Source organism: Cygnus olor, chromosome 6, assembly GCF_009769625.2.
Source record: "Cygnus olor isolate bCygOlo1 chromosome 6, bCygOlo1.pri.v2, whole genome shotgun sequence".
Lineage (NCBI taxonomy): Eukaryota > Metazoa > Chordata > Aves > Anseriformes > Anatidae > Cygnus > Cygnus olor.
Window position 1 is genome coordinate 30,651,257 of NC_049174.1, and position 27,732 is coordinate 30,678,988.

Below are 27,732 nucleotides of genomic sequence, written 5' to 3' on the forward strand. Positions count from 1 at the left end.
ATGTTAAGAAACATGATCAAGACTTAGTGGGTCTCTTAAAAGATCAACTGCTTTCCTCAGGATTTGCAGGAGAAAAAAAATGCAGTGTATAAATATTTAAGCAGTTGTTTGTAGTCAGAGAAACTCCGCAGATGTCTAACCTGCATTCTGGACAGTTTCTTTCAATTACACTGTTGGCAGAAACTTAGTTTTCTATTTCTTTGAAGTGAGAAGAGATAGTATGTAGTTAGTACACGACAAGCTAGTTTGTGCCTTTATTTTCACCCTTCTTTGCCATTTTCTATCTCCTTCAGCTTTTTAGTCTAAGTCTAACATGCAGCTTGCCCACAAGAAAGTAGGAGACATCTCAGTTGAAAGATGACATGCTGAGAAATCCGCTTTCCTAGGGAATACATCACTCGCATCACAGGTCTCTTATGAGGCCCTGAAGTTCATCACCCCAATCCATGCCCCAATTCCCAAGAAGCTTGTGCATCGAATTAAACACCTAATAGCTAATTAAATCTGCTTGGACATTATCCTTGTGGACAGAAACAGTGTTCAGGTCTTCCCTTTCCTTAAAGATCTCGATTGTACGATTTACAGTCAAGACTGAAATGTAGCGACTTACCTGCAAAAATTCAAGGACAAGCCATAACAAACAAAACAAAAAAAGAAAACAGCAAAACAAAACAAAACCAAACAAAAAATCCAAATAATTTGGTCATTAGGACTTCTCATTTTTTATTTCAAAACGATGGACTGTAGATTAATTACTATTTACAAGGTAGTACTGGGGTTTTCTGATTTTTCACACCAGCACAAAGTGAGCAGGCACGTGGCTGAGGATTCTCATTGGAGCAATGACTGTGTTTGGGGTAATGGGCACTCTCAGAGTCCTTGACAGAGGTGACATTGCTGGCGGCTCTCTTCTCTTTGCATAAGAAGCAGCTGACCTCACTGAACACGCAGTAGATACACAGCTGTGACACAAGAGGCCTCATTCATTAGCAGGATAAGCAGTACCAAACAAAGACCTTCATAAAATTATTCTTATTCCAGAATAAGGGTTTTATTAAGTGCTTTCATCTTCATCTTCTCCACATGTTTTTGAACCTTCTCTCTGAGCCTGTTGTTTTGGGGTTGAAAACGTTCATCTGGATGGTGTTGTGTGTCTCTGCAAGAAGTTTAAAAGATCATTTGTACTTAAAATAGCCAGGGAAGCTACTCTACTTAGCAGTGCTGACAAAAACAAAGGAAGAGACACACAATTTCTCTCCTTTTTATAGTGACCACAGAGGATATTTCATTATTTATGCAGAACTGGAGAGTGAAACTGTGGAAAGAACATTCAACTTTTGGCCTGGTCATTTAGGAAATTTAACCATCTGATAGGTAAACACATACTAGGCTGAGTTTCTACATTTTATCTGTGAAGGAACATATGCTGTGATGGCCAGAACAAGAGAATCCACATGAAAAACTGATTTCCCTTAAGGATAAAACGCAGAAACTGCTGTGGAGGAGCAGTTGGATGTCATCCAGTGAAATACCACCCCATCAGTAACAAAGAAGAACCTTCAGTGACAAAATAAAGGATTTGGACTTCACTGTTTGCTAATAGATTTTTGTTTCTAACTTTAAAAGGCCAAACAAATGGTGAAGCTTTCAACAAATTTAGCTGGCAGCAGAAACTGAAAGTAGACCAACCCAAACCTGCTAACAGTTTTTCTTCTTCCCCATGTCCTCAGTCCTATTGGTAATCAGGGCTTGGAGGCTGATTCCATATGAATATCCCCAGTCTACCCCTTCCCAGGGCCACCTTCTGTTCTCTAGCGGCCGTTCTCAGACACCAGCACAGCCAACTTTTATTAGGTTGGAGTTTATTTTAACCTTTGAGCTATTTCCAGAGTCCCATCCTTAAGCAGAATTGCACTTTTCGTACAAATTCTTTTATTTTTGCTATCAGACCATAACTTTGTTTTCTAAAAGTAGAATACAGACACTATTTACATACACGAAAGTGTGATCATGCTAGTAGAAAATGGTAACAATGACACCAGAAAGCAAGTGAGGTGGTGCACATACGTCCTATTCGATGTAACAAATGCTCCATAACTGGAGTTTACGAACATCAACTAAAGTAGATTTAGAGTTAGCCAAAATGGACTGAAATGAACACTTGAAATATAGATACCTAGAAGTGTTTAATATAGAAAAGTATTTTCAACTTAGAAGAAAACATCAAAAAGAATGAAACGTATGGTTATAAAACTGCTTACGTAGAAAAAGCACCATCCAACACTGTATGACTGCAGAGAAAAAAGTGACTTTAGTTACATGAGCTACTCCAAATCCCCACATTTTGACAAGCAGGGTGTCATAAAATGATAAAAGCAGCACTGAGTCAGACACACGTGTTTGTACAGCAAATTATTTTCAATCAATGCTGTAATAATCACAATACAGCAATCAATGTTTTGTCAGAGACCTCATAACACTCAGCACTGTTTTAAAGTTTAATGAATGATAGAGTTGCAGAAAATTCGAACACCAGTCATTTCCCTCTAAAATTAAATAAAGAGACGTACAAATCTCTTGGTGGCTCTGAGAATTTCAGGCTGTTATACACATCCTGACTAGCTAGGTGTCTAATCATCATCATTACCACTTTAAAGAGATGGCAACTGTTGGACAGAAAGGTTAATTCATGTGTTCAAAGCCACACGAGGTATCTGGGAAAACACTGGGTTAGAACTCAGCACGTTCTCCCGTGTTCTTCTGCAATCACTTATCTCACCCACAGTGCCTACTGCTCAAGTCCATTGCCCTCAGCGTCCCACCTACCAGCTGATACCTCCCTGCATCCTTCCTGTGACATCACATACCTCCAAGTTTCACACAGAGCACCCACTTCTACTTCCAGCCCCACAGAACTGCTGGCCACCCTTGCACGCTCTTCTAAAACCATGGTGGTAATCATCAGGCCCCTTAAAGATCCATTTTGTCCCTCAGAGCTTTCCTCGTCCTTAGGTCTCTCAAAGTTTCCATGCTGAGCTGCAAACTGAGGACATCAGCGTGACAACACCGGAGGCAAGTGGCAGAATCTGGCCCTTAGAGTGATGACTTTATAACACTTTAAGGAGCAGGTGATTCCCTGTTTCTGAATGCAAACTGTTTTACACGCTGTGCTGTGTGTCTAAAACACAATGCTCATTGGTAGTGGTGTGAAGCTTGGACAGCAGAGCACATGTGAACGATTCTTAGAAAGAGCCTGAGAAAAAAGCACCATGCAAGCACCATGCCAGGGAGAAATTCTAAGCGATCATTCATTACCATGAACGAGTAACGCTGAATTTATTCACCACTGCCAGCATTACTAAACATCTAATCAAAAGGGTCACTGGAAAGCCACTGGTCCTAGATCATTGAATAGCTCTGTGAAGGCAAGGGGACTGCCTCCAATGCTAGATAATAGTGATAAAACTGAAGTCAGAGACATCCAGGCTAACGTGTCACACTCACGGATGTTTTAAGTCCAATCCAGAGATCATATTTGCAGCACAAAATATAATACGTGAGACTGCTGCTTTGCTTGAAGTGCCAGATCTGCATCTGACCCCATGATGGAGCCCCTGGAGCATCTCTGTATGACTTTCTACGTAATTCTGAAAGAGATGCTTCTCTTCAGATTCCTTCCCATTCTTCTCCCCTAATTTCATATTACACTTACCTTTCTTCTTTTGCTGATTTCATTTTGCCTTCTTCTGTGAACGCCTGCCCAATTTGTGGAAATTCAGCTCTCAACATCTCTGGAGTAAGAATCACTTTGAACTCCATTTCATCTGTCCCACTAAAATCAGGAAGATGAAGAACAATCAGGTTTTATTCTTTTAAAATTATTTTTCAGCCAAAAAAAACAAAAATATATCTTATGCAAGAGAGACTTTGCGCTCTTGCCTTTGAGAATCTCTCAGAAGATGTTTAGACACATCCATGCAAGCATTTAAGGCTTAATCACACTGAACACAAAAGAGGAGAAACTTACCGGTCAATTACGTTCTCTCTGTCTCTTTCAGGCAAGTCATACAGCGTTGGTGGTACCTCTGTTGGAAGCATATCTGAACTGTAAGGATCTCTGTGATGGAAATGGAATTTAAGATGAGCAGAGTGTAACTGCAGCCAATAGTTACATTATGAAGCTTCACAGTAGTAGCTATAGTTACAGAGAAGATGATGTAATTTTAAATATTCCTGGAAAAAAGATGAGTACACCAGAAACTAATGTGGTACGGGGGAACATAAGCCTGAGAGATGCTGGCTGCCATTGGTGCAGGTGTCCACATGTTAAACATTTTACTGTTCATACTTCTGCCGGACAGTTTGTACCTCCCAGAGTCTTCTGGCATTGAAGCAAAATGCATTCAGGGCAGATGTCACTGGAAGTCTAGAGTAAAACTTCCTTTCCAGGACTAGGTATTTCCTCTAGCGATATTGTTCTTAACTCACCCTCCAAGGAGAGTGATTTTGGATTGATGAGCAGTAAATAATTCCACCCATATGCCCAGAATTACCTGTGCGACTAGCTATTGGTCATGTAGTTAAAGACAGCAGAAAGGGGTACAGGTTAGAGGCACTGTCTATTCAATTTATTTCTTACCTAGACGTTGTACTCGCCAACATGGGAGTGTTCGAAAAGATGGAATACACCACTGGTAAGAATCGTCTCCAGTCCATCAATCCACAAATCACTTCCTGAAATTATAAGTGCTACAACTATCAGACGTCTAACACACAATGCAGTGGGGAGAGAAACTTGCAGGACAGAGCATCTGACTTCTTGGTTAAGAATTGAATCTGGAGAGCTGCAGTTCTCCATATTTAAATGATGCTTCCTCCACTGCAAGGTCATAAAAATACAACAGGCAGTTAAAAGAGGGAAAGAGCAGAGAAATACTTCAGAGATGAATAAAAGATACGGACAAAGCCTAATAACAGGTTATTCTGACCCACATACTGGTTATTTAGGTGCACACAACTTTTATTTGAAAGTGTTTTCTATCTAGGATGACTCTTCATTTTCCTTCATAAATCCTTGGAGCAAATTCTCAGCAAGAACACACCCACGGCAGGTACTTGTACAATAAACCCGAAAGGCCATACCTTGTGATGCAGAAATTTCTTCTGTGTGACTGGAATACTGGACCCTTTGGGGCATTCCTTGGTAAAGGTGTATTTTGGAAGAGGACACAGATGATATTCAATATTCGTTTCAGAATAAGCTAAAGGAGGTAAAACTGGAAATAATCCTGGAGAGGGGTTCTAAAAACAAAAGAATAGATTTTAGAAAAATCATTCTGAGCACCCCAAAGAATTGATGAAAATTCAGGCCTTACAGTTAACATACTCTCCCCAAACTCACACGTTTGTTTCATCATGACTCTTGTTCAGTGTAACCCTTCATCTCCTGACTCTCCCCACATTGCAGACCCATAATTTGCCTGGCTTATCCATGCTCTCTGCTGTCCAAAATACTGGAATTTAGGTGTTGTTTGCAAGTATGGAAGAAAAACTTTGATCCCTCCAAAATCCAATGCTGGTTCTCTGAACAGTTCAGAAACCAAGGAAGGGAACTGGCCTTGCCATAGTGGGAGTCTGCAAGCATTTTATCATCTATTTCACTGTGCTAGCATTTGCTTCTGCCTTCAGTTTAATGCTGTGTAGCATGGAATCAGGCTGTGCCTGGCTCTTACACTGACACGACAGAGGGATGAAAGAGATGCACAGAGGATCTCATCAGTAAGTCCACTGGAGTCCTAGCCCCATGCAGTGGGGACAAGTCTATCCTATGTACGTTGTGCCAAGACCACCAGGGCAGCACACTGGGCTCTGGGCCATTTCAGCTAACTAATGCTGGAAGACTGAGCCACCCAACTCAGGCCCCGTGCTGGCATGGAGACAGTCTGTACCCACACACAGCACTTCACTGAGCTAAAAGCTGTCTCTGCCTGCTCAGAGTCACCAATGGACCTCCAGGCTGTGCTGCACTGTGTGGGAAATGCCTTCTATAGTTGGTGCCAAGTAGCACAATCTACATGAAAATTAAGTAACTGAATATCTTCCAACACACCTGGTTGTGATTTTTTTGAATCCCTGTGCCTAGTAACTAGGAAATGTGGCTTAGGATGTAATGAGAACTACTTGAAACTGTAAGGCAGCAGGATGCAATGTAAGCGAAGAGCTTGACTTCACTTTCCTCACTCTACTTAAGGATCAGGCAGAACTGCAGTTCCCCAGCTGAAGAAAAGACTATATCTGTCCTACTTACCTGGGCTAGAGCAGGAAGTTATAGAAGGACTGAGATGCCAAGTCCGTGGCTTTTTTTTTTTCCTAACACGCAACCAGGGAAACAAATCAAGAAGAAGGGAGAGGCCCCAAGGCGTTTCAGGGAATCCTGAAATCAGTCAGAATTTGTGGAGTGTGGGACTGAAAGGGAAGACTCCGGTTCTCTGCCATCACTGGCAACTTTGCCTTATCATCCCTCTCCTAAACTGATCCAAATTCCACCTTAAAGTGTGTCCCTCTCCGTGGGATGAGCTCTGAGGCTCCTACATACCAAGGCTTTCAACTTGAAGGATTACTCACGCTCTGGCAGATAGCTTTATATACCAATCTGAGTAACAGAACTGCCCACCAGTAAACACCCTTTCCCCTCTTTTCTTAGGTTCTTTGTGGAAGTCAACTTCTACTTACAAAAATGCGAAGTGGGTTGCTCTCTGTAGGGTAGACTAAAGCTTGGGGAGGAACCAGTTTTAAGAGGCTGACATGTCTTTCTGCCACTTCTTCTGGGGATGGTTTGTCAAAATCCATCCCGTGGGAGACCAGGTTAAGCTGCCCCTCAGGAGAAGGAACTACTTGAACCAACTCATCCTTGAAAAAACACAGACATGAAAGGTTTTCAGAGTGTAGCAGGCATTTTGTTATAAAATGTTCGGAAAGAATTAATCAAATAATTGTAGAAATGTAGGGGTGGGAGTGACTTCAGCAAAGGGAGTTTGTATTCGAGATTACTTGTTACCTGGGCTCCCTGCCTCAGCGGCCGGCAAAGTTTTCGAGGTTTGTAACTTGTGGCTGCATGGTGCGTACAAAACGGCTGATAACCCATAATGCTGAAATGCTGAGGAACCTAAGTGCAAAGGAAAAAGACATACTGCAGGAGATGATAGTAATCACTTCTGATAAACTCACATATGGAATGGAACATTCCAGTTTTATCACAGACACATCACATCTCTGTGGTAAAGGATACTTGGATTGCTCTTCTGTAACGTAGTATATGATCAAAACTTCGAGAAGTTTACAAGGACAAGCTGAATGAGTGTATAAAGAAAGTTTTCATTCTTGCTTTTCTGTGAAAGATCATGGATTTAAAAGTTTTTTTTGATCAAGTATACTAAACTTAATGGGGTTGAGAAAGGCTGTATTAAGTAATAAAACTAACACTGACAGATGAAGCAAAGACACTAACAGAAAGATTGTTATAACACCTGAAAAAAAAAATGAAGAGGAAATTGAGCCAAAATCTGCATTGATTTGAACCTGAGGAAATATTTTTGCTTTGATAGAGTGCTGAATGCGATCTTTTGCTATTCAAAAATTTGAAAGAAAAAGTCTTTAGAGGTCAAGAGAAGAAAAAGATCTGTACTTATAAGTTGAAAAAACAGTACTATCCATTTCAATACGGAGATGTTTCTATTTCCTAAGCAGGAATGCAGGAACTAAGCATACAGAACTGGACCCCAAATAAACAGAAAATTTCAATTACTTTCTAAAAAGGACACTAACAATGGATGGTATTTTTGCTCTCTAAAATCAAAGGAAAGGCTATATCACGGAGGGCTTGCAGTATCCTCATTCATAAATGCATCTTGTTGCTTGAGACATAATATTTGCAGCTGAGGCAATTCATCTGTGTCTGAAGAAAGGAGAATTGCTGACTACAGGCTTGCCACTTACAGAAACCGGTGGGATTTGTTTTTGATAAGGCTGTGTGATTAGCATGCATTTATTAAGACAACATTTCTACTGGGCTGCACACTGGGGCCACTGAATCAGGCACAAAATGTTTAACTGGACTGTGGAAAGAGAGAAACATGATACAGCTGAGGGAGTTGTACTGACTCACCTTCAAGTCGTAAAAGGGAAGAGCATGTCTGATTTTCACATCTACAGGTTTGATAGGAACGAGGCCAAGAGCATCGGGTTCCTGGAAGAATACAGTATTTAAAACCCAGTAATATGGTGGGCATTTTGTTTTGTATTGGCAGCAATCCATCAGCATGGCTACTTGAAAACATATGGAAATAATTATGCAAACATTTTAATATTTTTCCTGTCTTTTCTAGGACTTTAGCATTTCAGTCACTTTTTAATTTATTTTCCTGTGCAAAATCATGGATTTTAACTTTGGTCGTTAATGTATTACACATAATTTTAGAATGCAATCAAGAGAATGTAAACATTTTAACTGCTTTTAAGTGCTTAGCAGCACTCTCAATAAACCTGAAGTCCTGAATTAATTTGTTGGAACTCCAGAACACCAGTCACATTGTAAAGTATAAAAAAACAATATGGGTTCTGGGGCCAATGTTTTCAACAAAATTTTATCTTGACTGTTGGCCACCATTTTAATTACTATACCTACCAAATCGCGGCACAATTCAAGGGAACTGTAAAAGGGGAATTCAAAAGGCAATATACGATCTTCAGATATGCTGGAAGAAATGCCCTTATATTCTTCACTCTTCTCTGTTTTGCTGAAACACCTGTTTCCTGTCAAGAATGGAAAGCAAATACTAAGATTTTGTAATGTAATTTAATTCACTGCTTCAAAAATAGAATCAAGACACAAAACATATTTAACATCTTCCTTATACAGGATGTGTCAATTCATTTTAATATGGAAAGTAAGGTACTATTTTCTAAAGTTTTTAAATACCCCATCTACAAGACAGCATACTGGGAAATAAGAGTGCCCACTTGCAGAGGCAGGAGAAGGCCTGATATAGAAAGTTGTCAAACTGCATGTGTATGAGGTGGTATGAAATAAGAAACACAAATCCTCTTCTGTGCCTAGGATAGCCAACTGTGACTCCCATCCAAGGCCAGTTACGTTCCATAACTGTTAAACAAGTGACTTTTCCAGACCAGCACTGTCATTTCAATATAAATGAAAGTAATTGCTTGAAAGCACTTGTGTGAGAAAACAAGGAGGAGGAACACTCAACACAGTATTGGGCACTTGGCTATGTATCTCACAATTCTTTCTGTCTCATTTCACTGAGTTCAGATATCTTGCCTTTATCACACTTTAACTGCTTGGGTTCCATCCGATCTGCTTACCTACTCGTCTGTTTCTCATATAATCCCACCTGCCCTTTCCTTGTTGTTCCTCAGCCCTGTAAGTAGCTGCCCGATTATTAAGTTGCTAAGTTGCAAGGCTCCTAGGAGTACCACATTTTTAAAATATGGTAGATAATGTGTATGAAAAATAGATATATTTTGACTACAGCTATGTCCACCTTGTCATGCTCCTCTTTTTTGCTTGAAGACTCCTTTGTAGGGACTCTTTCTTTATGTATCTATCATATACAGGCACGCATCTGACAAACCACAGTACAACCTGAATTATCAATCATTCATTGCCAGACTATCAACTTGTTCTTCTGCTCCTTACCAGATGCAGAGCCTTCCTCCACTACTTTGGCGTCTCTTGTTAGCCCGCGGAACAGATGCAGTAAACGATTTAGTCGACTCTGAATCACAATCTGAAGGAATGATTTTAAATTTTCAAGTTTAATACTAAGTTTAACATTCTAAGATTTACAGTCATAGAAATACACATACATTGCAACAGTATTTATTCTACAAAACTCACTCATACATCTATTTCAGAATTTTTGCTATAGTTTTCTGTTCAGAAGGGATAAAATTGGGAAGGAAAGATTTTGAATGGATTTCAACTCCACCGTGACACTACGCATTGAAAACAGATCAGCCGTTTGTTTAGCCTTACAGTTTAATTGGACTTTTTCACTAGATCCTAATCCTTCAGCTGTGTCTATTGGCATACATAGACTTAACAATAGGTACACAGTCAGCTGATCATGGCCCTATGAATACTTGTGGCTCTGTGAAAGAGAATATGTAGTAACACTCACTGAAATTTGCCTAGTGCTTTTTATCGCAGGGTAACAGTGAAGAGTCCTGAGTTCAAATACCAGAAGAAACCATTTGGCCACCTCCTTATTTGTGCAATACACATTTCATCTCAAGGCATTTGTATGGAGCCTAATACTGCGGGCTGTGGTAAAGAATAGATTTGAGAAGAATATCTGAAGTGGGCACTGGGAAAGCAGGAAGTTTATGTATTGCTTACTGCATTTATATTTACTTAGAGATGAACAGTAGAAATGCAAGTTAATACTTAAACTCAATGGAACAAGTGATTTTATTGATTTAGTCTTTAACTTCCAGGCTGGGAGGGATCTTAGGAGACCTCTAGTCCAATCTCCTTCTCCAGGCAAGGTCAGCTATGAGATCAGACCAGGTTGCTCAGGGCTTTATTCAGTCTGGTCTCGAAAGCATTAAGGGATGTAGACTGCACAAACTCTCTGGACAATCTACTCCAACGATTGTCCTCATAGTGAAAAAGGTTTTCCTTACACACAGACTATAGCTTTCTTACTGGAATTTGTGTCCATTGTTTCCTGTGTTCCCCTCATCTTTTTTGTAGTAGGGTCCCAAAATTGAACATCATATTCTATATGCATTTTGAAATCTTTTCGTTCAAAAGTATTTTGTACATTAAAAAAACTAAATTCTTCTGCATTTGCTTAGTATTGATTGTTTAAAAAAAATTACTCCAGATCCTTATTTCCTGGTAAAGCAGGGACACATTTATCAAACTGTCAAATCCCTGGCTAGCTGTGAAGACCGTTACGTGCTAGTTTGCATGTTCTTTTGTGCTGTTTCCAAGGTGACATACCATCACACTGCATTCTAGTTGTTCACATTACCTTGTATGCTGCTTGTTGGAATTTCCTCAACGTCCTGTTTCTGTTGTCCCAAGGGTCATTACGGAGCAAGTTGAATGTGGGATGGACATTTGGATGCTGCACGGTATTAAAAAAAAAAAAAGGTACCCCTTTTAAAATTAGTCCGTGGAGGAATTTTCTCCAGCCCAAGCTATTCCTTGGCCAGAATCCCTCTGTTATTTCCCAACACTAAAATTAAATCAAGTAAAAGTGTTCAAGTTGAATTATTTCATTCCATGTCCATGTCACCCTACTGGCATTTAAACAGAAGTCTTCTCTGCAGGGCTTAATAGGAGGTAATCACCAAAAATCTGCAGATGCAATATAGGAAATGGAGAGGTAACGTAGCATAGTCTGCATCCATATGTAAACGACAGCCACATACTATGGCAGAAGTCCAATAAACGGGCAGTCAGTGGAGAGAATGGACTAGGTCTCTGCTGAGCGTACACTTCAGCTTGCACAAATGTGAAGCTGGAATAACTGCAAGGGCTCAAACCAGAGGCTCAGCAAATTCAGTATCCTCTCCCCAATAACAACTGACAGCATAGACCTACAGCAGGGTGAAAGACCAGTGTTAATTCCCCAGAATAAACTCCCAACATCTAACAATCTCTGGCTTTGGACATACTTGAGAGAGGGGTGATGTCTCTGTATTTAATGACTTGAATTGTCTGAATGCACTCTGAACACAAGTAAATCTCTTTCTTGATGCATTTATCTCTCCAGTTTTAAACTGATGTGACAGAAAAACGTAGCACTAGAAGGGACTCCAGTGGCTCCACGGTACAGTTCTTCACAGGAGGGCAGATACTCAACCAAAATGTAGATTAGGAAGGTCCTCAGAATCAACTCTACACAACCCCATGCCACACTCACCATACGATATTCAACGTTTTAGAACAGGCACAAGAGTACAGGAAAAGACCGACTACCACAGCTATGATGTTCCTCAAGAAAAAAAGCAGCAAGGATCCCTTGTGTTGCTAACAGCCAATGTTCCTTCAGTAGCAGGCTATTTATTAAACAAAGCTCCCAATAATCCTAGGAAACGGATCCTGGGAATTACCCCACACCACGAAGACAAAAATCCTAATTACCAGAAAGGTTCCTGTCAATCAGACCTACAAGGTAAAGTTTGCAAGTCTTGTGATTTGCTTAATTTAACACTTAGGCATGAGAAAGCTACTCCTGAGAGAGCTTTCAGGAACAAGCAATATGAATCTCAGGTTAGGCCTGTACATTTCCACTTGTCTCTCATATTAGAAGGTCAGAACATCAGAAGATGAGTTCTGCATGCAGCTCATTGCTGGTTCTACTGTAGTAAAATGAGAAGTACAACACTAATACAGAAATGGCCATATTAGGAGGAAAAACATTCAGTGACAAATAGTTATGGTTGTTTGTTAGCTTAACAGGTGATAACAACACAAACAAACCTGCTCAACAGTCCGGATAACACGTCTGGAAGAAGTTTCTACTTCGTTCCTTTGAAACTCCTTTTCTATGATAGGATCTCCTCTTTGAATCTAATTTATCACCAGGAAGAACAATCACATTAGTTCAAAGCATTCAGTGATTTTTTCCCTTATTTATGATTAGCGGAAATTCACTTACAATGTACCTGTTCTGGAGGTATGTTGCAAAACAGACTTCACCCCATTCTACGGCGTGATTATTGCAACCTTTAGCAAGTCAAACAAAGTAAAATAACGCTCTTTTAGGTCTGAGTTTAATTCTGATCCCTGTCCTAACAGCACACAGATTGCTTTACATAGGCAGAACCAGTAAGAGAGGGATTACAAAATCAACCACATAAGTCACCACTTGAACAGCTCTACCCAGGTGACAGCACTACAAAAATTTCCTGCAGCTTTCCTACATTTTGTGACCATCTTCTCCATCATGGTTTCCAATGATGCCTGCTCTTTAATCTGTTCATGTGTGCAACAGTTTACTACTGCTTTCACTTCACTTTTCTGAGACTCTCTCAAAGCGTTCAGGCATACTGGATGAATACCAGTGCTTCTTCTCATTATTCTTCTTCTACCATGCTCCTCCTTACCTATTGTTTCATTCCCAGGGTACAACTATGTCTTTAACCTTGGCATTATTATGGGAAGTGAAATTCACATGATTTTGATGGACTGAAGAGTTGGTTAAGACAATGAAAGAGAGACCAGTTAAAGGTCTCCAGGACACTCAGTCCCAGGCTGTAAAACACAGTGGTCAGTTGAGCAAACGATGGAGGAATAATAAATACTTTGTGAGGCCTAAAGGCACTCAAGGTGAACAAACTGACAGCACAAGCAAAGGTACACCTCTGTCAGAAAGTCATGGGGACAACTGTGAAATCACCCCAAAATCTCCACAGACAAAAGGTGGCCAACATGTAACTAAGTAACTATTTCTAGAGAAGGTGAATATACATCTAATTCAATGATACACCAATCTCACGTTCTAGATCGTTGGTTTTGTTACTTATTTCCTCCTTTGTTAGTATTAAAAATAATGTTTGAATTAATTCATGCTTAATTTAATGTATAAATTAAGCCTTGACCTATTTATAAATAATGTGACTCCCACAAACAATGCCTTAGAAGTCAGTAGGATGTCAGAATCTACTTGAATATCCAGGAGGCAGGATAAGAGGGACATGCCCAATCTATCTTTGAGGGCTGTGCCACATGGGGGTAAATATTTTATGCCATTGCTTTTTGCAGCCGTCACCTCTACAAAAGACCACCTGCAGTCTGGGGTGACTGGAAGAAACCAAAAAGAGCGAGGGTGAAAGCGTAAAAGAACCTGCTGAATTATCCTCCCATGGCTCTGCAGGAGATCACTGACTGGGTTTAGCCCTTTGATCGTGAGCTGTTCGAGAGGTACAGAATAAACAGAACATTGGATGCAGCCACAGTGCTGACAGGATTGCTGCAATGCTGCACTGTGATGTAGCTGGGTGGAAATCTACCAGGTTGAGCAATACCTGTTGTAACAGGTATCTATTTATTTCCATTAATAACTTAACCTTCTCTCTGTCTACCTCCCGGATAAAACTGCCTCGAAAAACTGATGCAGAGAAATAAAGACGTAACTGTAGAAACAAGTCCAGCTAGCACAGCTGTATATCAGTGTGTTAAGAAAAACTGAAGGCATAAAGAGATTGATACAGTTCTCTAGTGCACTGCTTATAATATAAAAGTATAAGTTTGATTTTAAATTTATAGAAAAAATGAGCAAAGGCTACCTTGTACCGCTCTTCTTCCCTCTGCCGGTTTTCGATAACCTCTTTTTTGAATTCCACAGATACTGGATCCTTGCCTTTACAAACTTGCCTGTATTTATAGTAGAGGCAAGAAAATGTTTTACTTAATGTACAGTTTGTTATATTTAAAGGTTAATAGACTGATTCTCCTCTTTCTAAGGTGTCTAGGAGTCCATAATATTCAGCATAAGGGCAGTTCAGACAATTGGAAATGAAACCACAGTATGCTTACACATGATTATGTGCTCTGCTTTACACTATTTGATGTATGTGTGCAATTCTGTTCACTCATTTCACATTTTAGCCTTGATTTATTGACAACCGTGACAAAAACTCCCTTTACCTTTAGGTGGGATGGAATACATGTGGTTGGATGAACAAAGGTTTCAGCAGGTTTCTTTCTGAATGCAACTACCATACAATCAAAAACCTCACTGAGTACACTCAGATTGCTCTCAGGCAGAAGGGAAAAAAATGAAAGTAAAACAAAAGTATCGTAACTCTAAAAGAATCCCGTCAGGACATGAAATAGCAGCTTTATGCACCAGTGAATATTGCATACATCATTCACAGAGGCCTCAGCTAAGCAAATCTCCCTGTCGTTAATATGGTTAATTAACACTCACCACTTCAGATGATTTGCTTCCTCTTTCTGAATATTTTGTTTGACTTTCAGTTCAAATACGGCTTCCTTCATCTGTCTTGTTTTTATCCCTTCATCGCCTTGGCAAAGGACTGCAAGAATATCAGAAAGACATCATATCACAAACTAGATTGAATTTTTAATTGGAAAATAACACCCACGGTGATAACTGAACTCATTAATCTGTAAAGCTAAGGTGAATTTCTTACAGAAACCACAATCATGTCACTTCAGCAATTCTGAAGCTGAGTTTCTCAAGAGAAACCTACAAATATTGATAAGATTGAGTTTACGCTGCTTAATTATGTTACCTTCTTTCAAGTTCCTAATCTTCATTTTGCCTGGTTCCTGATTCAAAACAGTGGCTACAGCATACGGATTTGACAGATCTGTGGGGAATCTGAGGTTCTGGTATTCAATTTCCTAAGAGATAGGAAGAAACAGAAGTGAGAAAGATTTTCAGCCCAGAAAAGTACTTGTGATTATTCTCTCTTCACACCCTTACTTTTTGAATAGGCCGGGATCGTGGCTGGCTGAACTGGAGTCTTCTCCACAGCACTGACTTTCCTGCAGACACTGCTTTTCTCTGTGGACGACTTTGTTGTTTTTCAAATCGTTCATTTCTAGGTGTCAGAAGGAAAGACATTGTTCTTCTAAGTACTCTGTAAATTGTACATAATTGTAGTACATGTATATATATCCTTTCTAGATATAAAAGAAGATTGGAAATTCTTTTCACAATTTTAAAGTGGAACCAAACTTTCTAAATTTGCTAACTTCTTAGTTCACAAAAAATAGGTACAGCCCAAAAGACCTTACTGCTCGAAAAACTGTACCTTGCAAGGCCTTAACAATAAGAATAAGGTAGATCAGACATAAGCTGAGGATGTTCAATACCTCTTTAAGAATACTTAATATCATTATTTTTATTTCGGTACAGTGTTAGGACACAGAGGACGTGCACTCTGAACAAATGGTGTAAGAGAGCAGGTATGTGTATTAACACTTGAATAACATTAGTGCATTTTATGTCACCATAGATAGAAATGCTTAAAATGATTACAGCAAAATTGCATAAAATCCTATTACACAGGCGTTTTCTAGAACTGGACAAAAACATCCAAAGATCAGTCAGCCACACATACATTAGACCCAGATGGGGTGTTGATGTTCCTGTGAATACACATACATAGGGCTTTGAGTGGAACTGTGAAATCCACAGTTGCATTTTCATTTGTGCTGTTCCATACTCGAGCGGGGAATATTTCACAGTAACTTCCACTTTCCCATCGCCTGGAATGATTCCTGTGATTAGAGAAGAGAAACAGTAAGAATCCATCTAACGTGGGCCCACTTAAGCATGCTGAATTGGATTCTGGACCACTTTTTTTAAGCAATATTACTGTTTGAATAACAGTAAGCCTCAAAAAAAAATTCAGGTCTCAAAGTATCTTTCCAGAATGACCAGTTACCAGATAAAGGGAGATATTTTGCAATAGCAGAGAGATTTGACAGTTAGAATATTTCCTACTGTTGTGAAAACGACTGGCTTTTTATATGCAATAGTTCTTCACTTACATCTGCTGGTCTCCATTCTCTGGCACATCCTGCTCTCTCAAACAAAGCATTATAGACGTATTTCTCTGCATTCTCCCAAGTTTGGGGAATTGCCTGGACTTGGTGCATTAGTTGTCTCTACTTGGTCTTATTTCCTTATTACCTATTCCATGGTTTTATCAAACCACTTCAACCACCCTTCATATCCCTAAAAATCAGGGCAACCCCAGGATACAGGTCCTGATACTCCTCGGCTTTTCTGCACAGGTAGTAAGAAAACTGAAGAAGAGGGCTTTTTTTTTTTTTCCCCAGAACAACTCATTTGGGGAAGTAGGACCCTACCTTTTCTGAAAGTCCAACCTAAAACATTTTTACCTTTATTACAGAAGGGGAATGCAATTCTTAAGGGAAATCTGACATGTCAGGCCAAATTCATATCATTCTACATAGAGGAGTAACAGCAACTTTTATTACTGTGTGTAAGTAACCAAAGTTTAAATTCCAATGTCATAAATGCCAGTGACAGATTTATGAAGGTTTTTACTTATTTAAATCTTTATGTATCTGTGTGGAATTGACCAGAGTGCTTAAGTGAATTACACAGCCAGGTCTCACTCACCTACACATTTTTGTCAGATCAGCTGGGCTCTGACATGCTTCTGCTGGCACCTGGCAAATGTCACAATGATAGCAACTGACCTGCAAATAGCTATGTCTGCCTCAAGACAGAGCCCTCAACAGCATTAGGCATGAAAATAGCTTATCATCTTGTAGCCAAAATTCCCTGTGTAAAGCCCATACACAGAAGCCTTGACAGAATCTAATATCCACTGCTGTAACTCATTAATGAGGCAGGAGCCAGGTAGCCCTTGGGGAAAGGTGTGATAAAGGGGTGAATGCTGGACTATACCTCACTGCCTCTCTCCTTTTCAAAGGCTGCACCAGCAAAGAGAGCAGACAAAGACTGGAAGGACTGCTTGGGAAATCCCATATTTTGCAGAGATCTACAGTTGGACATTGGAGGAGAAATCCACCAGCCACAGAAGGCTATTTGCCACAAAGCTGCATATAATCAATATTTGTCAGCCTGTGTTTACCTGGAAGCACTCTGAGGCAAAGGCTTTATCTTTCTACACACACTTCTGTACAGCACTGAGTACACTGTCATGAGTAAGTACACTCAATAAATACAGATTTAGCATGTAGAATGTTAAATAAATGCAATTTACCAAATGTTGGCTGGACGGTGAAGGCTCTGTGAGACTGAATAAAATCAATGTGGAATTCAAAATCTATTGGGCAGCTGCACTGCAGTGGGATGACATACTCCTTACTGAAAAGGGAGAAACAAAGAAAAAATAATGAAACTACAGGCAATCACCAATTACAGGCTGGAAAATTATGTTAGATACAACATGCCCTGAATATATCTGTGCCAGAGAGATGGCTTATGTATTAATGTGAAAATAGTCATTTCCCATTGCTTCAAAGCAGCAAAATACTTCAGACCTTTAACTCAATAGGGAAATGAGACCTACATCTTGACATGACTGCTGGGTATTTTACATCTTGACTTACTTTCTCCAACGCCTACAAAATCTGATTACAGAAAAATTCATCAATTACTTTTCAGAAGTTATTTATGTGTATCCTTACATTCTTGTAAACTTCAGGATCTAGTAAGCACAAACAATCCAAATTAGAGCAACGTAAGTACAGAACCAGAAATCCACCTCATCCCACAGCTCTCGTTGTGGAAGAGGATGAAAGAAGACTCTGTGCAGTCTTCAAAAGCGTTGAACTCCAGCACATCAGAATGACTGGACTTTACCCACCACAAATCATCACGGCACGGCCTGATTTTCATAAAAGCCTTTTATGTCTCACACTGGTTGTGTGAGGGTACTCAGCACACACTTTTTCAAGCTGCCTTGCTTTTGTATGTATCCTTTTTCACGTACCAAACCGAAACACAAAAGCATTGACATAAGGCCATCCATCATCCTACAAATCAAGACGAATTTACCCAGGCTTATTTCTGTTTTCTGTAAGTTGTCTGACTGAAATCCTATGCTGCTGATTAGTAAAGAATGCATATTATACACAGTGTTCCTTTGGAAGCACATTTTGAAATGCGTAGGGAAACGAACAATAGCAAAGTCTTTTTTTTCTGCCTTAATATGACTTGTTCATGAAGAAGATGTAACAGCAGACTGGGGAAGCAACTTATTTTAACGTATAGTGCAGCTCATACAGCAAACAAAATGCCTTAAAAACATGACAATTGTGCCATCTGTTGCCTTATGGACCTTTTGTGCTTAATGGGAAAGCTGGGTGGTAGAATATGGATATACGCTTGTGGAAGTAAAAGGGATTTTTTTCATTGACCTCAGCAGGCTATGGATCGAGCCCATAGTCCCTTGGGATCTGTACAGCACCAAGTATTTCAGAGAGATTCCATCTTTATGGAAGTTTGTAATAGCCTAATGATGAAGCATACTAGTAAAAATTAAAGTTTGAAACCATCAGTTTTCTCTTCATGTTTTCCCAAACTCTTCCAAATTCCTCCAGGAGCATCTCTGAGCATCCCTGTTGTGCTGGAAACTTTTGCTATTGTTTAAAATTGTATTCTGTACTCTGCTTAATCTCTTCTGTTTTCTAAGAAAATTTTGTACACTTTCACAATTGTTAAAAAATGGAACAAAAACTGAATCACATCACGCCTAGAAGTACCCAGCAAGTTAGGAGTCAAATTCAGTTCTGTGAGAAAGCTGTAACTTCACTTCTGATGGATTCACTAGAGTTTAATAGATATGGGAGATTAGAAAAGCAAGTAAATAAAAAGACACAAATGTTTATTGTACAATGATGGACTCATTTTTACTACAGATTTTTGCAGTTTTCTCTAATGCGTCTTGTCTATTCACATTTCTAAGCTTCGGTAAAATTCAAGGGTTACTTTTAACTCACAAAGCCAAACCTAGCTGACATCCAGTTCCTAGAATTCACTTAAATCTTTACACTAGCATGAATCATCATAATTATACAGTCAACATACAACAGAACTAGACAGTAATCAACAGGTTCTCCCTTCTCCTTAACAATTACTACTTATTTGTGCATGAGAACAGTCAGTACTACATCTATGTAAGAGACAGAGCAAGACCAAGTCTTTACTATTCAGAACTCCACATCAGATCACTTTAAGTATTCTTAAACAGAAGAAACAAGTCTAGTGATGGATTGATCTCTGGACTGAGGTTAGCCATTTGCTATCACTAACTTACACCTACCACTGCCAGCCCACACTTTCATTATCAGAACCCTTCTTGACAGGAGGATCTTTGGATTTACTGATGCTAAAAAGACCTAGTACTTGGGAGCATACAGATTACGAACAGCAGCTAGTATACAGCCATATTTCTTCACCATATGATAAGTGAAGTGAATCAGCATCAGTTTAGACCGGCTGAAAACCTTCCCATCTATGTATATGTTTAGTTTGCACATCATCCATTTTCCTGTGTAGGTGCGCCTGGAACAGTTTATACACAGAACTGTTTTGCAGTCCAGGTGGTAGCTGACTTCCTCAGAGTTTCCAAGACTTTATGATTGTACAAATAGAGGAAAATGAGATTCTTCAGGTTTTATGCGTGTCCCACAAAAATGGACAAATGTACGTCCTTAACTCACCTCTGACCAACTGATACATCAGACATATTTATAAATGATGGAAATTCCACAACATTCATAGCAGGATAAGCATGCACAGGAACAAGTAACGTATCTTCTCCCTAAAAAAAAAGTTTAAATATTTATTTGTTGTAATGAATAAATGCTATGCAAAGTAAAAGTTCCTGTAGTGGCTGGCCAGTAAGTGGGCATGAAATGCATCCAATATGATCACTGTGGCTCCTTAGGACATTGACGTTCTGCTTGCTTGCAGTATCCCTCTGACTTTCCATACTTTCAGTAACTATCTAGAGCACCTCCAACACTGCTCAGCTAAGACATTGCATCAGTGTGGCACAAAGACTGGTTTACCAGCAAAGTGTAACAGAATAATAAAGATAGTCTATCCGCAACCCTGGGATGTTACAGTGAAAAAAAAAAAATAGATGCTTAAACCCAAGTACTCAAATCCAGGCTTACTGGGAGAAAACATGGGGCTCTAGGTGATTAACTGTAATTTACTTTATCATTATCATCATGTCCTAACAGTTGTTCCATTCCATTACAAATTTAAGAGTATTTTCTCACAATAAATGCTCACCTGACAGTGAATTCGGATGCAGTCATAGTAATAGCGCCACTCATCAGGACAGAAATCAACAGTAACAACGTATGACAAGCCAGGGACAAGCCGATGCTAGAAAATGACACGAAATAAAATAGAAGACATGTAAAAGCTGCCTATATGCACACAGAAACAGAGCTGCACGCAAACAGCAGTGTGAAGGCTTTCTGACACTTACAGTTTTGTTGTATTTAATCTGAAAATACTTTGTCTGGGGTGGTATGATGTGAAGGTTTATTACATCACCAGAAATATTTATCAGCTTCTGCAGAACAAAAGAAAACCAAAACCATGTCATAATGTAAGAGGGCAATTGGAAACACATAGCCAAGAAGGTGTATTAAACATGGAAGTAATCATTTCAACTTTAGTAGAAAAAAATCTGAGTATGCTCTGAATTTAAAAAGAAAACTATTTAAACCTTGCATCCTGCATTTTTATTCTTTGGAACCAAGTCACGAGTCCTTAGTCAGAAAGAACTACATCTTATTTTTTACATGAAACCCCCTGAAATCAGCAAGACTAATTGCTAAAGAAGATGCTACTGTTGAATCAAGTTCTGGTGCTGTTTTGCTTAGGAACAAAGAAGCCAAAAAGCATTTTTTTGTTCCCTTGCAACAATCTATTGACTTCTCTTTTGCAGAAGTCTGAGACAACAGAAATGATTTAATACAAGGTTTTGTTCTGGATCACAAAGTAACAAACCTTTGGAGTGCGACCATTCAGCCTGCTAAATCTCCTGCATCACAGAATCATTTAGGTCGGAAAAGACCTTTAAGATCATCACATCCAACCACTCACCTAACACCACAAAGTCTACCAATAAACCCTGTTACCAAGTGCCACACCCACACACCTCTTCAGTACCTCCAGGGATGGCAACTCTACCTCTAGCCGGGGCAACCCCTTCCAATGCCTGACCAACCTCTCTGGGAAAAAAAATTATTCCTAAAAACCCAATCTAAACTTTCCCTGGAACAACGTGAGGCCATTTCCTCAAGTCCTATCTTTTGTCACCTGAGAAAAGAAACCGCCACGCACCTTGCTGCAACTTCCTTTCAGATAATTGTGAGGAGGTGCCCAAGAAGCTGGGAGGGGACAGAGTGAGGACAGCTGATTCAGACTGACCAAAGGGATATTTCATACCACGTGGCGTCATGCTCAGCAGGAAAAACTGGGGTAAAGAAGGAGCAAAGTGGGGAGATACAGCTGAAGGACCAGGGTGCTTCTGCCCCTGGGTGGGCCAGCAACAGCACCCTGGGTTGCACTAGGCAAAGTGTTGCCAGCAGGTCAAAGGAGGTGATCCTTATTTATTTTCATTACACCTGGTGGACCTAATCCATCATAATCACCCAACTTCTTCCTCAAAACACCACATCGATAAAGAAGACAAAGGGAAAGCAGAGAGAAGAAAAGGAGATACTCAGACTATTCAGTAGACAAGGAAACCAAGCCTACGTCCTGACTTGCTTTCCTTAGGTTATATTGCTCCTGGAAGAAGGCAGAGGTGCAGTCAAAGTCCTTGCAGCAGTGAACCCAGTTACAGCCACACAAATGGTCCAAGCACACTTTGATAACAGTCCCTTACGGAGTTAAAGCATGAGTCCATCTGTGACTTGCAAGTCACACATCGCTCTTACACTGCTCACAGACACAGGAAAAAGGCAAAAGAGACCGTAAAGGGCAGCGATGCAAACAGCATGGCACTTGTCTGTTTTGTTACCACAGGGACACTGATTTTAAGTGCTCCTCTTTAGAGCACTCACAGAGCAAATGGCCTCATGACCACAAGCAGTCTACTTGGCTTCTGTTATCCTTTTATAAGCCCCAAGAGGATCCCTCCCCTGACACTTACCAGCGTCTGCTGGTGATGTTTTCCAACTTCATACCCTCCGTAGTGTAGCACAGCAGGCTCGGCCTGTACAACGTTGCTCCTCTGGCGTTCTGAATAAACCTCTATAGAGAAAGATGGTGAGACAGGGAGATTAGGAAGGAGACCAGGTGAAACATACATGGTGAGTGTTACTTACATTTAGCAAGTATGTTTATGTAGCACCTCATGTATTACAGAGAGAAAAAGGAAACAGAGCTCTTGTTAAGCAGGCATGACTTTAAGTGGAGAGTTAAGGTGGCAACTACTACCTCAGCAGATCCATGATCATTTCACCACTTTATCTTTTGGCATCTGTCTCTTCATGGCTTCAACAAGCCACCTCAAAACTTTAAGGTCAGCCAGAACCGCCATTATTTCTTTCCTGACTACCTCTCCCAAGATTTGGGCTCACAGGGAGACACAGGTTAAGCAGTGGGATGAGTGCTTTGCCTGTGAGTTGAGAAAAATAATAGAGGAGTTCCTCCTAGGATTGCTCCAAGGTTGGGGAACAGTCAGAGAGCACAAACTTACTTGATTCCAGCAAGTGATTGGGGACAGCACGTCTTCTTTTAGGTTCCTCCACTAGGCTGTCCAGAAGGACACTGGGTATCTTCTTGAAGGGTTTCTCAGCAATCGTGCTTTCTGTGGAGGCTGATTCAATCACGTCCATGTTAGGGCACAAATGGAGTCTGAAGGGTACTAAAATTCATCAGCACCTGGGGTCAAATCAAAACAACAATGATAGAAGTGCCTTCCCTTACACTGCTAACATCTGTCGGCTAAAACTGCTTAAAACCATTTAGGAGAGAGAGTTTTTGTTGTTTTTTCCCCCCCTGCTGAAGTAGATTACAGAATAAACCAAATCTCAAGACCAGTTAAAATTCTTCTCCACTACCAGAACAATGGATTTACTGTCTCACACTCTGGACTGTAACTGGCAGGCATAAGTACCAAACAGCTAAGTGCCAAACATGCTTCAAGGAGGACAAAAATAGAAGGTAAACTTCTGATCACTTGACAGAGCCAAGTGTCAAATCATCAGGCAGACTGACATCATTATTCATTTTGATGTTATCCACTCTAGATCCACTGTGGAACAGAGCCAACAGCCAGTTCCTCAGGAAGCCACGCTCTGTGCTACTGCTGATGTTACGTGGCCACTGAACCCCGGGGAACCCACACTCAGCCATGATGCACAGGTCTCACGACCAGGTGTGCACAGCCAGAGCAGGTCCACAGAGCTCCAGGAGAAGTCAAGCCAGTACACCTGGTAATAGTTTCAGCCAGTAATTACTTCCAAAGAAAGCTGATAGCAGCGGTATCCATCCCACTGCTGGAGAGGGCATGGCTGAACCAGGAAAGAGGCAAGCTGTGGAAGGAATGGCATACACCAGAACTCCACCACCTCAGTTCAAGTCAAGCTTGTGATCAGAAGTCTTCATGTAACACAGCCCATTTTGCACAAGCGTGCTCCAAATACTAGACTACTGCTTGTTATTTACCTTGCTTATGCACACATTCGCCTAAGACCCTTCCACAGGATTTTCACATGCCATACCCTGTCCCTGCAGACCGTGACCCTCAGGGGTGCACCCTTAGCAGCACAGGCCTGGCACCTCAACAGGGCAGGACACCTGGAAGCCGGTAAGCTGTGCCCAAGGAAACATGATTCACCACATTTTTCCACAGGAAACCCCAGGGGGTCTGCTGCAGAGACAGCGTGCTAACGCATCTGCAGGACGGGATGATTCCAGGAAACCTTGCTCACATGGCAAGCCCTAGCACTTAGGGCATCTTCAATGATCTTAGGGCTTACTGGGGATGTTTGGCTTTCAGGACATCTCTCTCCTCCTTCATGTCCCCCAGCACAGACAAGAAGAGAAGGTTCTTCTGATAATCCCACAATCCAAACTGATTTCTGCAGAGATGTTCTCCCAACGTCTCCCGAGTGTTTGGGTTATTAACTTGCAGATTCCGTTTTAACTTTTAAATGTTAATATGAGGGATAAGAAAATTGGCATTTGAATCTTTTGTTTAGATAGCATCAGTTGGGTTATTTGTTTAGTGAAGATAACTGTAAACCCAGAAGGCCAAAGGTATTATAGATCTTGTGTTAAGTAAGCACAGTTATCAGAACATAAACTTTTCTAATGACAAGAGCAAATATTGCACAATCAGGACACCAGACACTATCCATCCACACAAAATTATCTTCCTAAATTCAGCACATGGCCCTTGGCTCTCCTATGAACTGCATGGAGAAAAAGACAAGATACATTTGGCAAAAGTATTGAGCTCAAAGGCAGCCATGCTGGGTTTTCCATCCCTCAAGATGCTTCATTTTGTATTTGCTCTTCACAAACAGGAAGATGGGTGCGCAGCTCAGGATGGTGCCACATTAATGTCAATGCACACTTGAACTCCCTCAGTGCTACATATAACAGACTCCTCCTGACAGTCTCCTGTTGTCACTTCTGGCTGCTGGAACTGCAGCACAAAGGCTGATTAGCTGCTTGGACAACAGGTAGGTGACATGATCCACACTACGGTAGTGCTTTAAGATTCAACAGATCCAAAGCTGAGTGGTTAGAACAAAAAAATCATAGACTCATTAAGGTTGGAAAAGACCTCCAAGATCATCTGGTCCAACCATCCCCTACCACCAACGTCACCCACTAAACCATGTCCCTAAGCACCATGTCCAACCTCTCCTTGAACACCCCCAGAGACGGTGACGCCACCAGCTCCCTGGGCAACCCGTCCCAATGCCTGACTGCTCTTTCTGAGAAGAAATGTCTCCTAATTTCTAACCTGAACCTCCCCGGCACAACTTGAGGCCATTCCCTCTAGTCCTATCACTGGTTACCTGTGAGAAGAGGCTGATCCCCAGCTCCCCACAGCTTCCTTTCAGGTAGTTGTGGAGAGCAATGAGGTCTCCCCTGAGCCTCCCCTTCTCCAGACTAAAATTTATAAAATTTCTAAAAGTCTGCCATCTTTCTTCTCTTGGTCAGCATGCCCCATTATGAAGACAAGTTTTGAAAAGCTGGAGACAGACTTACAATGGCAAAATGTTATTCCCAGTGTAATTGTATCAGTAATTCAAAGCGATGCTACTATCACTTCTCACGATACCATCACCAATGTAAATAACACATGCAGTTTTTGTTACTCTGAAAGAACCAAAGCAGGACAGATGGTTACACGCCAAGGCCCTGCAATCACTGACAGGGCCATGTTCCTGAAAGACCCAGGTCTGTGCTTGATGTGGCACTTTTGTGCAAAGCCATCACCAGAAGATCTCTGCGGCTGTGAAATCCTGGTTCCATCAGAGGCAACGGCAAAAGTCACCCCAAAGCCGCCAAGGCCAGGGTACGACCGACCCTTCCTCTTCCTTCTGTGACTTTACAAATGACAAAACACACACTTTTATTCAACCAGCTGAGTTTCTGAGCGGACTGACGGGCTTCGAGTTTCCCCACAGGTGTCCCCGCCGGTGCTCACATCCCCCTCACACCGCCTCGGAGGGGGGGGGAGCTGTAGGTCCCGCCCCAACCCCTGTGGACCTTTGGGGTCCAGAGGCAGCCCCACGGGTCTCCTCGGGCCTGAGGTAGCCCCTACTAGCCCCTACTAGCCCCCACCGGCCCCTGCTGGCCCCACGGCCCCCTCAGGCCGCCCCGCTCACCTCAGCGCCGCGGCGGGCCGCCACGGTTGCTCGGCAACAGGCAGCCCAAGCGGGCCGCACCACTCTCGCCTCCCCGGGGGGAGAAGAGGCGAGCCGCAGCCATCAGGCACGACCGTTCTGGAGAAGAAAATCCCCCCGAGGGAGGCTACCTGCTTTATAGAGCGTAGTAAGGAGAGGATGAGTCTCAGCGGGAGGAAGAGGGGTACGAGGGCGTCCCGCCGCCCGCTGTGGCCCAGGGAACCCCCCCGGCAGCAGCGGTCGCGCCCTGACGGTGGTGCTCGGCGGGCTGGGCCCTCGGCTCCACAATATGGCGGCGCCGGGGCCGCCTTAGGTCTGGTTGTGGCTGTGGTGCGCTTCTTCGTAAAGCCCAAACGGTTTGGGGCTGAAAACACGTTAATAAAGGTGTCCCGGCAGTCATTGTGAGCGTTTTCATTTGGGGCCCGCACCTGTTAGCCTTGCAGATTCCCAGCAGAAGAGCCGAAGTAGTTCACGCCACAGCAATCTGCATGGCAGTTCTGCGTTAGGTGACACAATCATAACAAAATTGGGGTAATGAAGTACATGTGGGAGAACAGTGTGCCCCAGCCCCTCCTGCCAGGAGCTCATCATGGTTGTCTTAGGCACCAACATGCTCGTAGCCCCACTGTTGTCTCCACAGTGGTCTGAGGGCATGCAGTATAGGAAGCCAGAGGTGTTTCCAGAACTGGGTTTTTATCCTCTTACATTCTCTAAGAATAAAATTCTCCCCTTACAGCATTTCTAACAGGTGAAACATGACCAGAAGTCATGCAAAACTCGGTTGGGTTGGAAACCACCCGCCTCCTGCCCACCCAACGCCTGCTGGGGGTTTTGGGCTCTTGGCCCCACAGCTGCAGCTCTGCTTCGTGCGCAGCTTTGGTCCGGTCAAGTACGAGAGGAGAAAGGCAGCCGGCCTTTTTCCAAGCTATGCGTTCACCTCAGCTATGTAAACAGCCGCTGCTAGGGCTGACAGCAGTTTGTTCTCCACCTGACAGCCCAAGAGCCGGGCAGATGGCTGAAATTCTTCCCCCCCGCAGGATGGATCCGTGGGAGAGCCGCGGCTGGGCTGCCCACGGCTCTGGGGAGAGGTCTCTGCAAAACCTGCATTTTTTACATGGTACGATTTGGTATGAGAACAGAAGCACCAGCTCCAGAGCTTAATCACAGTGTCCCACACTGAACTTTTTTAGCTCTACCGTTTTGCCTTTTTTTTTTTTTTTCTCTTCCAAGAAAAATGCCGTGGGAATATAGTGGAGCAAATAGTGTGTTAACATATTTCTCCTCCCACGGAAACACGATTCACCTGTGAGTCTCTCTATTTG

At 41.7% G+C, this 27,732-nt stretch overlaps 1 protein-coding gene across 4 annotated transcripts; it reads right to left on the reverse strand.

Moving 5' to 3' along the window:
- Nucleotides 1–701: 701 nt before the first annotated feature.
- CFAP221 (cilia and flagella associated protein 221) lies at nt 702–26,816 on the reverse strand. 4 transcript variants are annotated; one of them, XM_040561855.1, is made up of 25 exons: nt 26,393–26,816; nt 25,770–25,880; nt 23,242–23,426; nt 22,693–22,793; nt 21,016–21,102; nt 20,814–20,909; nt 20,234–20,334; nt 17,770–17,873; nt 16,129–16,288; nt 15,489–15,606; nt 15,295–15,406; nt 14,967–15,075; nt 14,323–14,410; nt 12,515–12,604; nt 11,058–11,153; nt 9,716–9,806; nt 8,684–8,811; nt 8,165–8,245; nt 7,058–7,165; nt 6,733–6,909; nt 5,143–5,301; nt 4,640–4,734; nt 4,028–4,117; nt 3,713–3,832; nt 702–1,156 (listed from the first exon to the last, which is right to left on the reverse strand). In XM_040561855.1, exons 3-25 carry the CDS (start codon nt 23,378–23,380, stop codon nt 1,033–1,035), a joined length of 2,574 nt encoding a protein of 857 aa, XP_040417789.1. In that variant the 5' UTR covers nt 23,381–23,426; nt 25,770–25,880; nt 26,393–26,816; the 3' UTR covers nt 702–1,032. The 4 variants fall into 4 exon arrangements, with proteins under 4 accessions (XP_040417789.1, XP_040417790.1, XP_040417792.1 ...); XM_040561856.1 differs by lacking the exon at nt 26,393–26,816 and adding an exon at nt 26,001–26,350; XM_040561858.1 differs by lacking the exon at nt 25,770–25,880 and having other exon boundaries at nt 26,542–26,816.
- Nucleotides 26,817–27,732: the final 916 nt, after the last annotated feature.